The sequence below is a fragment of the Ambystoma mexicanum genome, chromosome 10 (genome assembly GCF_040938575.1).
Source record: "Ambystoma mexicanum isolate Mex_15411 chromosome 10, UKY_AmexF1_1, whole genome shotgun sequence".
NCBI classification, from domain to species: domain Eukaryota; kingdom Metazoa; phylum Chordata; class Amphibia; order Caudata; family Ambystomatidae; genus Ambystoma; species Ambystoma mexicanum.
This window is the reverse complement of record NC_090932.1, coordinates 339,303,823-339,317,690: the sequence shown is the minus strand read 5'-3', so window position 1 is coordinate 339,317,690 and position 13,868 is coordinate 339,303,823. Positions and strand designations below refer to the sequence as shown.

General features: G+C 43.4%; 1 protein-coding gene across 1 annotated transcript in view; it reads right to left on the bottom strand.

The window, feature by feature from the left end:
• Positions 1 to 1,954: 1,954 nt before the first annotated feature.
• LOC138491423 (G protein-coupled receptor kinase 5-like) overlaps positions 1,955 to 13,868 on the bottom strand; it is a 901,946-nt gene continuing 890,032 nt past the window's right edge. The window contains exons 15-16 of the mRNA XM_069617943.1: positions 8,845 to 8,976; positions 1,955 to 6,446 (exon numbers count right to left, since the gene is read on the bottom strand). Of these exons, the coding sequence (XP_069474044.1) occupies positions 6,315 to 6,446; positions 8,845 to 8,976 (264 nt within the window). The 3' untranslated portion in view covers positions 1,955 to 6,314. The remainder of the gene's footprint in view (positions 6,447 to 8,844; positions 8,977 to 13,868) is intronic.

The following is a 13,868-nucleotide window of genomic DNA, read 5'->3' as shown; positions in this document are numbered from 1 at the left end:
CTCCTTATCTATACGAGCCTGTTTAGTAACCCAGGTCTCGGTTAAATGGTAAATAAGCAAAATGTTTTGCCCTTCCATAAACTCAAGCCATAAACATTTGCGATCCTTCTACAACAGGTGTATGTCCTCTGATACAAGAAGAGCAGATTTCCTCAAACGGTAGGTCTTAGGACAGTCACAAATAAGAGGTTTTGCAGACTCAGGTTTTTTGCAGCTACAGAGTCAGCATTTATGTTTTTCTCAGGTGATACCCTGTCTTTCTCCAATTACTTCCCATGCGTCCACCAAGTTGAATTTTATTTTAAGATGAACAGTGTGCAGGTAAGAATTTGGGAAGGCTATGAGATAGTTGGGCTTCCCTATTGATGGTTGACGACTTCCCACATAGTCTCTGATGCTGCACTTTGCTGCCAAATCTGTCCAGTTTTGCTCTCTATCCCAGTCCTGAAATTTCCTTTTTATACATTTTTAGTCATATTACCAGTGTCTATAATGATTTTTTGTTTCCAACTCATTCGATCCTCAACAATTAACTGATATTTGACAACCTGGGAAGCTTGGAGGCTTAGATTATTGCATCCCTCCTTATGCCACTCTTGGGGCAGTGGAGTTCTGCCCTTTTTGTCAACATTCCATCGAGTACCAAGGTGGGTTGGATGGGTTTCTCCTTAGGGGACAAGCATGTAGTCCTTTCTAGTTGTGGCCCACGGACTACACATATATATATATATATATATATATATATATATATTTATTCTATTTTTGTTTTATTAAAGTGTTTACATTTAAAAATAGGGAACACAATATGTACACTTTCTTTCACTGGATTTTAATTAATTAGGATTTACGTTGCGTTTTCTCTTTCATCGTGCGGGATTGGTTTAATTTGTTGGGATTTTGTTTTCGTGAGTGTCTGCTTGTTCTGGGTTTTTTTAAGTAGCATTGGGCTTCTTTTCTTAGGACCTGGCAGCTCTGATATTTCCCTTATGCCTTCCTCTTCCAAGATAGGATCAGCAGTTGGTAATGCATTGTTCAAATTCTTAGGCACTACAATCTGGGCTGCAGCACTGTCAATAATTTTGCCGTTAACTGGAAAGATTTCAACACCCGAAAAAAGCATGCTTTTATGTAACTTGGCAAAAGTGGTCTTCATTTATAATTTTCTATCTGACCAAAAGGGCTAACAGGTGTTCAACCATCTTGCCAAACAATGTTCTGCAGTTGGCAGTGTGTAAAGTTTAATGGTGAAAGCAGTCTCATTGATGATGTACCCTGACCAACTAAAAAAGCGCAAAAATCTGGAGGCTACCTTTCACTCCTAACAGGGTTTTCTCCAGTGCACAAGTAAAGCTTACAACTGCAAAATGGCCAGTCCAATTGGGATGCCCAATCCAAAACTGAGAAGTGAAAGAGATAGCTTTGGAAAAGCCGGAAAAGGAAAGATTGTGGCATGGACCTAAACTGGTGGATCTGAAATTTGTGAAACTAACTTTGTTCATGTATTGTTGTTTATTTACCGGATTGTAAACATGTTTAATATTATGTGAAGTTTTTAGGCAATTGGTGCAGGGTGGTATTGCTGATCTGAGGTAACAGTCTTATTTACCTGTAACACTGTTTCTGCTGCTAGTGTATGTTACTCAGATTCACAAACTTGCCTCATCCACAACTCCTGACATGATGCCAGATCAGTCCATCTTTAAGAGTGTCCTCAAAATATCCAAATGCCATTAACTAGAAACCAACAATTCCCTGAGTCGGACACATTTGCGAGATTGTAACGAGTTCCTTACTGAACAACAGGCCTGCTTGATTTATTGATGTCTTATTGTGATTAGTCACTTACCTGTGCATGATTCAATGAATGGTTGGAAGACATGCGTGTAGAATGGTTTAAAGGAACAAAACAACAAGTGGTTTGCCAAAATGCAGTCAAATAAATCAATAGGGACTCTTCTTGTAAAAACAGGAAATAATAATCACATTTATTGTTTAAAAAAAATAATCTTTAAAACCTTTAGCAATAATGTCCAGGTTATCAGATCCACCATGAAACCCCTTCCTTGAAGCACTGGTGGGCTTTGCTTGCCTCTCTGAGGTAGACTTGGAATGGGGCAGTGACGCTGACCTACTTAACGTCCATCTCCAGTCCAACAGGTTCATGTCCTAAATGGAGGAGCAGTCAAGAAATTGCATGAAAGTCCTATGCTAGATCAGGAACATCAGGAAGGCTCCACATTACTCTTGACTGCACTGCTGATTGAGAAGAAGGGACCCATTCTTGTAGAAGAATCGGGTTTTGAGGCTCCAATGCATTTGTTGTGAGAGTATGCCTTACGTCCCCTTAGTGGATTCTCAGTTCCAAAGATATCCAGGCCACACAAGCTGCACTGCATTCCGAACTCCACCTACTCTGGTGGCGACTGACCTGGGAGCCTTTGGGCAAGATTCGGATGCACAGTATGTATACACCAGGGTCCCGCTGCACATCATTTTGGTGCCCATCGGTGTGCTCGTTGTTCTCTGCCGAAGTTACCAGGAGGAAAAGCCAATCTTTGGAAAACTACAAATGGTCTTGCAAGCAGCTGTGCACTGGAATCCACCTTCGTAAAATTGGGAAGCTTGTGCTGATACTTTGTAGAGTGTGGCAGCACAACAGCATCTGGTGCGTGCTACAACAAAGCATCTATAAAAATCATTTGTACATTGAAAGGAATAAACAAGAAAGAAAAAACAGAATTAAAAACAGGCTGTGTAGGATCAGGCAACTCACATTTGAAGCTCTTCCGTGCCTATATGCTGCAACCCAAGTCAGGTGGGTCTAGTTCCTTATACACAATACCTTTGGGGGTATCATATTGCGCTGACAGAGGTATCAGGGTTTCCTATTTACAATGCTTGGATTTCCAACCAAAGCTACTACAGTTAAACACACAACTTTCTAGCTGGAGTAGACAGTTTTATCACGCACAGTTGGCTTGCTTGTTAATGCTGCTACCCCCAACAGTTCACTTTTAACAAAAAGCCAGAATTCACAACTTTTCTTTTCACCAGCCTGAAAATATAAAAAACATGAAAATGTTTCGGTCCCACTATGTTAGGTAATTCTTTACTTTTTATAACCTACATCTTGATAGTAATCACTAGACTTCGGTGATGCAACAGGAAGCTTTTTAAAAGATTTTACGGAAACAAATGGGGAATACGAGTGGATGCAACTCCCCTCCTGCGATTGTCGCTGTAAACCAGTCCAGGTAGAATTAGGTCTGAGCTGGGGATGCCAGATAGATGTTTGCTATGCGAGTAGCCTACACAGTTTGCAAAGGAAAGTCCAGTGTTACATACAACATCTTCAAGAGTATTGTAGGTAGTGCGACATGCATTGGCCAAAGCCATGCTCATGCATAAAGGTGGTAGAAATCCCAAATTATCACTAAACACCCACAAGATCATATAGATGTGTTTTGCACTGTCTTCTTGGCCTGAGGCTTAAAACAAACGGCATGCCTACCCTTGCGGATGTGAAGGGGCTAAGATGGGCAAAAGAGGGGAAAAGCTTAACAGCCACACTGACACCTACAGTCTTTAAAGAGATTGGTTCCTTACCATCAGTAGATAAATACACTGTAAGGGATGGAAGTGTATGCTGCCAACTGCCATGACAGAAGAGCCATGTCCTGGCTATGGGATATACCATGGCGCTATCTAATTGGGAGTAAAACGAATGCCAGCTGCTTTTCAGCACCCAGATATTTTGTCAGCTCTTCTTGAAAGATTGTGGGGAACATAACTTAGAAACTTTGCATCTGCTCTCATATTAACACTTGATAAATCGAACCATGGAATGAGCAGAACAAAGTGTAATATTGCCAATCAAATGTACCATTTTTCAGCCTGGTCCCAGGTCTTAGCCTCCTTCTAATAGATGGTGAAGCCAAAAAGGCAGTCCATTTTCCCTACCTGAAGGCACACAGGCATCAATCAAATAAGCAAGAGGATCCAAAGCAAAACGGTAGTGGAGGCCAGAAAGGCCAGGCAGCAAAAGAAGCATTGCCTTTAATGGGGAGTTTCTGTTAAAAGAAGAGGAAGGTACTTTAATAGATGATGCTACAATTTACATATCTGCTACTTTAAGTAACAAGCCGAACTATGACAATTCTGCACTCCCAACGGTTTCACCTGCACAGGATATATTCTTGTAGACTGTGGAGATATTTAAGCCCCTCATAGAATGGAAGCGTGAAATGCTAGGCAAGGAAATGTCGGCAACACTGTACACGTGGGGGTCTTCCATAGAGGAAATTACATATGGGTCATCTAGATATGTGAACAATTAAGACAACATGTGGAGAAGGTGTCTTCAAAAACAAGTAAAAACCAATTTAGTTACTGCGCACAACGGTGTCTGGTTAAAGAACCCAACCCCTGATTCGACAGCACCAGTTGCTCAAAGATGGGCCAGAATTGTTACTGACATTTGAAAAACTGAGTATTGGTAAATAATTGATCTACTTCTGCCATACTGATGTAGATGGCAGCGAATCGCAACATTGTCAGAGGCAAATATGAGGCTTGTGCCGAATACAGAACCAGAGACAATTGTTGCCTCGCCATAAAACCTTCTATTTTGATGAGGCGAGGAGGGTGCGGGGGGGGCAAAACCTATGCAGGTCTTTGCTTTTAGCCTGATCAATGCAAAAGTTAAACACACCTCAAAAGAAGACAATACATTTTCCACAACTTGGAGAATGGTCTTAAATTTGCAGTGCCGTCCTGCTCACAATCCTTTTCATATAGGCCGAGGCAGCTTTACAGGGACATAACCACTGTTGCAGATGGATGCAGGGTGAAGATCACCACCCCATGACAACAATGGTACCACACTTCATAACGGTTGCCCCTTACCTAAAAGCAAACATCCGACTCTCTGAACAAAGTCAAAAATCATTTGAGCAACTCAAACTTTCTCTTGCCTACTGCGACTGGTTGCTAGAGGTTGCCCATGCCAGTGCCAAACAGAGGAGTAAGGGGTAAGCAGTGTGAATGATTCCGAAGTCAAAGCAGTAAACAACACTATTTTGTCCTTGGTAGGAGGGCATTCGCGAACAGCCAGTAAACGGAAAAAAAGATTTGACAATTTTATAAGAAATTGGGAAAGAGTTTTTTCTTGAGAACCAGATAGGCACAAAATAAATCCTTTTAGAAGTTGACAGAGTTGCGAAAGACCAATGCTACAGCACTGAATCTAGTCTGGGCAGTTCCCATCAAGGCTAATATGCATTCAAGGAGATGTGTGTATATATATATATATATATATATATATATATATATATATATATAAAGCAGGGGAAAGACTGGGGGGGGGAGACACATTCGCGACGTCCCTGGGTACATAAATTCCTGTTGCTCTCACCAGATTTGAAAAATTCTCATTTATTGGAGATGTGAAAGAGCCAGAGATGCCATCAGCTATGAAAAAGGGCACCAAACAGTCCTACCCTAGAGTGAAAATGATTAACCAGAGGCTCGAAGAATTCCTCTGGTCCAGCAGCAGATTAAGGAACTGTATGTTATCGCCAGTATGAGAATGTCCACCCCTGCCCTGACCTGCCATCCCTAGCACCAAACCTTCAATTTCATACTAGGCCTTCAAAAATCTGAAAATGAACTCTTTGGAAATCTGTAGGATATTTATGCTTGCACTTGTCTGAACTACATGTTCCATCACTTTAATGCAGCGCTTTAAAGCGGCAGAGTTCTGGCAGGAGATAAAACCACAACACTCTTCAATTTTGAGTTCATCTCATTTTGTAACAAAGTTAACCAAATAACAAAATAAGGTACTGATCTAAAAAAAAAAAAAAAACATGAATATATAAGTCATACTTTACCAGAGTTGGCATACTGCACATTGGCATCTCACACAATAAGAAAATGGGTAAAGGGGTAGTGAAATACCATTAAGCTCATCCAGTCCATGTTCACTTTAGTCTTCTAAAAGTATAATTAATTATTGGGAGGATTTTTGGCCTGAGAATCCCAAAACAATTTGAGTCTCTTCAATTTCCGTAGGAAGATACAAAAAAGAGGAAAAAAAGAAAAAGAAAAACAGATTGCAGCGGGTCCCATGTCAGTTCCCAGAGCAGCTGAAGCACTCCGAACTTCACATCCAAAGTAAACCTGAGAAGACATGAGGCAACCTTACAGGGTTAAGGTGGGGAAGTGACCAGTGGAAAGTTTTCATTTTTATATATTTATAATATACATATAATAATAATAATAATGTCTCATGTGAATGTCTCTTCAGTCAATTGTCAAGAGGAGGCTTGTGCTGCTGCTGCCGTTGTCTGCGCTTGTGAAGTGGAGTTCGTTGTGGTGTTGTGTGAATTTCCACCTGATGTTGCGTTGGAGTTTGCATTGCTTGTGCTGATAGTGTAGTCAGCATGCTGAAGGCATTGAGTCCACAGGTCATGATGGGAAGGAACGAAAGAAACAAGAAAAAGACAACATTTGGTCTGGTTGAAACACCCAAACATAAAACTGAAGAGGCAATACTAAAATGTATTCTAGCCTAAACATTTCCATGCCAACTCGCAAACTGCACACAATTCCCACCTTTTCTACTCGACACGCACCATTGATTGGCATTTTAAATGCAAACTTCCTGGGTAAGCCAATGTTGCTTTGTGACCAGCACCTGGTAAGTCAGAATCTACCAGGAAGGTGCGCTGCGGGTGTGGAGCAACTCATTCAGACCCTGGCAGAGGTGGGAGGGAGGAACAGCAAGGAATGCTCTTTCATTCCCTATCGCCAACAACCTCCTAATGAGGAAACAAGACAGTATGGGACTGCCTTTGGAACTGTGTGGTTTGCTCTTCTTCCCCTTCCTGTATCTGTCGCAGTCCAGGCTCGACTGTATACTCCTGGCATGGCCCCCTCAGCCATGCCACAGGGACCAGTAGGCTGAAGCATGTCATGCCAAAGCCTTCAAAACATTAGAAGTTGTTCTTGATTCTCCTCTTAGGCGTGGCTTTGGATTTCCACTGTGGGGCAGGGAGGATGGAAATCACTTCATGCTGCCACTGCCATGTTGTTATGCCTTTCTACCATAACTGCTTTACCTAGGTTGGTGAGCCAAGAGTCACCAAAGCCCCACGCATAGCAGAACATCCTGAGTTGGGCCAAACCAGCTCTAGCAACTGCTCAACGCACGGATTACTGGAAAGGATGGATCATATGGAAAGGTTGGGGTATTCCACAAGCAGGTGGGATGGGGAGATTACACACCACCACCTTTGGGAAACCCTGACTTATCAACCCCGTCTCTTCCGGCCACACAAAGGATTGGTAAAGGGGAGGGGGAAAAAAAGGAAGGGGAGGAGTCTGCTCCGGTCCATTGGAGAACCTCAACTTCTGGCAATCTGCGTGTGTCCCAGTGGGCCTGGAAGAGAGTCTCACCAAGGTCTCAAACACAGGCTAGTTGACACCCAGATTGGTTGCATTCACTGTAAGCCAGTTTGGGTGGAGGGCGCAGAGTTACAAGGTTTAGAAAAGGCAAAGCAGATGGCTAGGAGAAGAGCTCATTCGCCATACCCACTCCATCCCCTGCAATGCACGTCGCTGGGCACTAGCTTGCACCCCACACATGATAGTGCAGTGGTAGTAGGGGTTAAAGTGCAGTAGATGCAGTGGACACATGGTAGCACGGAAGATGGTCTGGATATTTCGGTCTGTGTCACGCTGGGCAATATATAATCCCAGAATAGCAAATACAGGCACTCATCTGTAATTTCAATATAGTGTCAGGGGTGGAGACAGACACATGTGACGGGCATGCATGGTCTGAATTCAAGGTGTGATGCATGGTTTAAATTCCCCTCCCCAGTCAGAGTCGGATTCCCCCACTGAACTCTCCCTTCTAAACAATACCTTTACTGCCTCCCAGGCCAGACCACTTCCTGATGTTAACTTCCAGCCCTGTGTCTTACTGGTATACCTGTTTCAACTTGGACACTAAGGTTTTCATGTGGATCTGTTCTCATTGTGCCCACAGCCACCCCCTCCTGTTCCGCCCCCACGCCCCAAGACTGCCCTTGTCCTGATCATGGTGCAGTCTCCTGTACCGTGAGCCGAGAAAGCTGACTTTCCACCAAATTTGATTCACTGTCCCCTCTCTGGAACTGCTGGCTCCCTTTCCACTTGGCCTTGTAGATTTGCAGTCATCTTTAGAACTAGCTTCTGCTTGAAATCTTGTTCCCAAATGAAATTGTTCCTCGCTGTGAAACAGCGTGCCTACCAGGGGGAGTTTATGCATTTTTTGTGTGCCTGGTCTATGCTGAAATTGTAGGTTCCCTTACTGAAAATGCTGCCGGCATCTGAATTTGACAACCCCTTCCTGAATGTGCTTGTGCTTTACTGTCCCACCTCTTGCACTCCTGAAATTAGCACCACCTCGGAAACTGTGGTTCCCTTTACTGAAAGCACATTCATTTAGAAATGTTAGCCTCTTAAAGCTGTTCTATTCCTTAAAGTTTTAAAATTGCTGCTACCCATCTATTCATCGCATTTGTGAGTCTTTTTGGTTGTGCATGGTTTGTAGCCAGAAGCAAACAAACTTTACTTGAAACCTTTGCCTGATCGACAGGACTTTATGAAATATGAACCAGTGCACGCTTAAATTAAGCGAGCACAATGGACTATCATAAACGTGTGCACTTCTGGAGTAAATTGGGATGTCCAGCCACACCAACCATTAATGCTATGCTCAGCTGTTCTGACCTTACACACACCCTCTAAAGAGTCTATAACACAATGTTTGTAGGTAGAAGTACGAAGAGATCTTACATGCCGCCGGAAAAGTCGCTGAAGTAGACTTCGTTTAGGCGGTTCCGGAAGCTGTTTCCAATCCAGATCTGGTGACCGGGTCCCGTTTGGTCCGAAAACATTCAGATCTTTGTAGCACTCCGTCTCCACCATCTAAAGAAGTAAAGAAAACAAGTTGATGTAACCAAAGACTGCAAACATGCATCAGGAACGACTTTGAAAACTTGGACAATGCACCTTTGTTTAATGGGAATGCTGGGACCATCAGGACATGGGATTCCAGTGGAAGCCTGACATCTCAAACACAAACTGGTTTGAGCACATACTGAGCCATTTTATTTACTTGTACATGTCATATTCAAAACTATATCCATGGAGCCTCCGACTGATGCTAAATTCAATACCCTGTCATGTTTAGCTCCCACCCCAACGTGCACGCACAACTATCAAAAAACTAAGTTGGACACTAAATGCAGGGGTTGGCAATATTTTCACGGCTTATAGCTAATTGACTACAAATTAGTATTTGGCATGCATTAACCGTCATGTAACCGAAAGGAAACCTGTAGCAAATGTCATGTCTACAACAAGCAAAGTACAAGTCAAACATGAAACAACCAACAAAGACAATTAGGAGAGCCATGAGTAAAACATTCAGCATAAGCAAGTGCTCTGAAAACAAGACGACTTGGTTATGTCAGGAGGGATGGCACTACGGCACACTGCCATCAATTTGTTTTAGGAATAGGGCATCACCATCAAACGGTGTGTTATAACATTATGCCCATTTACTTTGTAAATGTATGAACATGTTTATGAAGTATAAACATAGCTGGGGAACGAATAGCATGTTGGACGTAATGTAATCCCTCCAGTGCTAGAGACCTGTTTGTTGCGTCTTTGGCACTACGTTCCCATGAGAACGACGCGACAATCACGTCCTTCCTGTGTTATAAAATGTTTAAACAAATAATCATGAAATGAGCCTTTCGGGTAAAAGCCTTGGTTCTGGTCTTGTTGACATGGGCATCTTGAGATGTGTGACCGCCCTGCTTGAAGAATTTTGAGTGCAGAAACATAACAAGAAATGTTCCTAAAACTTGGCACATAAGGTAGCAAAGAATCTGTGGGCAAGCTAGATTTCCAACAAGCATAAATATGCAGGATATTTGCAACATGTTGATTCAACATGTATTGTATAACCCAATGTTTTCATTTACCAACATGTTGTGATTTAATTACTTTTTTGACTCCCAGACATTTCCCACTCTTCCCTTTGAACAAGTTTCCCTTTCACCCCGACACACCACAATGTGGCTCCCGCTCTGGGTGGGGGGGGGGGTCACAATTCATCTCAAAGCGAGCAAGGATCTGAGTTTTATGACCACTGGCATGTGTGCAGTACTTGAAAACAACAGGGAAAGCTTAAAAAGCTAAAGGACACGGTACAACCGTGATCATCCTTTTAACCGTTAACAAGGAAACATATGGTAGCACACACAACAACAACGGTTTTTTAGGAAGGCAGGTATTCAAGGTGCATCTTAAGTATGCAAACAAATGGATCAATTAGAGTGCTCACACTCAAACACAGAAAGAGAGAGGGCCACCCGGCTCGGCGTACCTTACCCTAAGGAAGAACACCCTAACCCTGGCGGCAACTATCACAATATGCTGTTCAAGAAAGAACAGATGTGGATTTATACACTCAACACCTACTCTGAAGGCTTGAATGAACAAATCCAGTGGCACGAACTAGCAGTGCTGTCCTGAATCCACACTCCTTGCAGCACCAGAAGTGCCCTGTTCTCTGTTCACCTCCCTTGTTTGACCCTTCTGTTTTTTTCGTGTTTTTTCATGATTTCACGTTTTTTTTCATGATTCCCTCATGATTTTCTCAATTTACACCATTTTTTCTGATCCATCTTTATTCCCATCTGCTCTCCATTCATCCTTATACATCTTTTTCGTTTCCAATTGTTGCCTTTGAACCACCCCCCCTTCCAAACCCCCCCTTTTCCCTAGTCTCGTCCACAAGGGACCAGGTCCTTCGCAGCACCGACTCAGACCACGCTCCAGTGCCTGACCCCTGCCAGTCCGAGCGCGCTCTTCTGCTGTGTTGAGAGGCGCTCGGGCTTCTTTTTCCTTTTCTCCAACGCGTGAGGCGTTTCCAAGGAGTCAGCCGCGTCATTGCGACGCAAGCGTGTTTTCCCGCTCTTTTTATAGGCGATGGGGCTTTTTTCATCAGAATCGCCAGTCCTGAGCTGTACAGCTAGATACAGCACACGGACAACACGGAGGCAAGCAGCAGCCCTCTAACAGGTACGGCCCACACCCAGGCATCATGGATCATTTCTTATTTAGCCTCTGCCATGTATTTTGCTGCCCCATCCTACCACCTTGATTTGGTTTGCTTTTCCAACAGGTATACCTGACCTGTGCGTCTAGTTGCTGCTTTTTCCATCTGTTTTCGGTGCTTTGAGCAACCTTTGATCACCGATCGCCTCCCGCCTCCTTTTAAGGATGTCTGCCCAGGGGTAGGGTTTTTCAGCTCTCCAAGCCGGCACACATCTTGCACCTTTTTTGGGAGATTGCTGCCCCCGCAACCCGTCTTTGTTTACAACTCAGGGGCCCACTGCATTTGCCCTGTTTGCACACCTTCCACCAACCTGTGTGCACGCCGCCCTGTCCCTTCGGCGGTGCCCACCATTCACCTTAAGAGACGTTTCTCCTTCACTTTCCCCCTTCCCTTACCCTTTGGCGGTGAGACTCCTCACAGGTGCTCAGGCACCCTCACCTCTCCTGTATTTATTGACCTATTTAGTTCTTGTTCCCACATGCTCACCCCAATGCATGAAGACCTCCACCCTAATGCTTGCATGCATTGATTGTTGCTAGTCTTCCTCAATTGCCCTTCCCCCTCCTTGATTGTTTTTCTCCATTTCTCCCCACCCCCTCCCTTTTGTCTCCCCACAGGAGACACCAGCAATTCTCTACTTGTTCAGCATCTCTCTGAACCTCGGCAACCCAGCTTGCATTTCTAATCACGGTCCTGAAGAAGATGGCTCGAATTTCCTACGCCATTGAAACCGGTCGACCCCTTTCGGTCATGAGGGCTCTCATGACCCACCTTTGATCTCTTCTACACCAAAAAAGGGACTCTATTTTCTGAAAATCATTCGCTGTAGCACACTCATTACCACCGAGTGAGCTAAATATTTTTATAAGAGCCATTTTTTAGCCCTCCAGCCCTCTGGCTGTGTTTTACTGCTTCACCCACCAGTGGTCTTTCCAGCTGTACTGTTTCACACCCCAACCACGGTGACCTATGGGCACTATTAAAGTTGTACACTTTGGATAGAACAAACAGTTGACCTGTTTCGCAGGTTGTACCCACGCTTAAGATCGAGCAGCCTCAAGATCTAATCCACAGCTTTGTTGAACACTGCTCAACCTTCTGGAGAACACCATTTTTTAGACCTTTTCACTTTTGGATGACCTTTGTCTGCCTACAGACACTGCAACTAGTATAGAAGGTTGAGGGACAGCACTCTCCTCTATATCTGTTAGATAGGCGATACACCACGCGCTACCCAGGGATAGGCACCCCCGCCAGTGTTAGGGTGTTCTTCCTTAGGGTAAGGTACGCCGAGCCGGGTGGCCCTCTCTCTTTCTGTGTTTGAGTGTGAGCACTCTAATTGATCCATTTGTTTGCATACTTAAGATGCACCTTGAATACCTGCCTTCCTAAAAAACCGTTGTTGTTGTGCTACCTTATGTGTGCAGTATACAAGACTAATCACATAAGCAAAGCTTCATGCAAGATGGATGAGTCTAAATGAGTCTGAAAAGCGCCTGGCATTGCTTGCTGCCTAGTGCAGAAGGCATATGACCTAGCATGTTTGGCTGGACTGGCTCCTTTTCGCGTATGACCAAGGCTGATTTGCATATATGCTTACCCCCTCTGTAATGATCCAGCAAGATTAAAAACAATATAAGACTGCCCAAAGCTATGCAAGTAGGAATGATTCATTCAAAGCATTACATTAGATTACTCTTCGGTGTGGATATGTTCTACTCCTAGCACATTTTCACTGTATGGGTTCTGCAGTATACCTGCTACAAAACGGACATGCCCCGGGCACGATATAGTCTTAGCCGTCGACACATTTCTGAATGTGCATATTATATACCGGCACTATTTACCAATCAAATCCAGTTATTTGTTGTTCGAGGCAGTCAACGACAGTGGGTCTTAAGCAGCCCCACTTAACATTTATATATAGAATTATTGCAGTCCCTCAAAATAAATATACACCAATCATTGACTTAAGACAGCTTCAATTACACAATAACAATTACAGACTGTACAAGGAGGCAGAAAAAATGGTTGGCAAAAACAGAGACTGTTACCAAGTAGGTCAGGCCATGTTTCTGACATGCCTTTTACGACAGGCCAAACATGCAGAAAGCATGCAGCCTCACCTGGAAAAAACTCTGCAGAAAACATCCAACCTCAAAAAACGTTACCAGTGTTTGGGGGTTTTCTACCTGAACCCCATGCTTTTGGTTTTCAATCATTCTCATACCAGGATGAGACATCTCAGAAAGGTTTAGGTATCTTTGGTCTTCTATAATAACTTCAAATTTGTAATTGTAAGGATGTTTGTAGAACAAGTGAATAACATAATTTTTGGCTTCCATCATGCTGTGCACATTTCTAATATCCCACAAATGTGCAGTAATGTACTGTTTAGGCAAAGGTATTTGAATATTCTCTATTTGTTATTGGAGACGAGGGGGAGGTCTTTAAAATTATTTCTTTGCATTGTTCAACATGTTTTGCAAGTGTAATTACGGTATTCATTTTTTACCAAATCATTTTACTTAGATCACAAAACAAAAATTAAACAGGAAAAAACAGCAGGTTTCACAGACCGTCCATCGAATCCATTACAACCAGCAAAATACCTGTCCCCTAAATGTCTATTTTCATGTAGGAAAAACATGCAATTGGCCTCAAAAACCTTTGGCCCACCGCCATT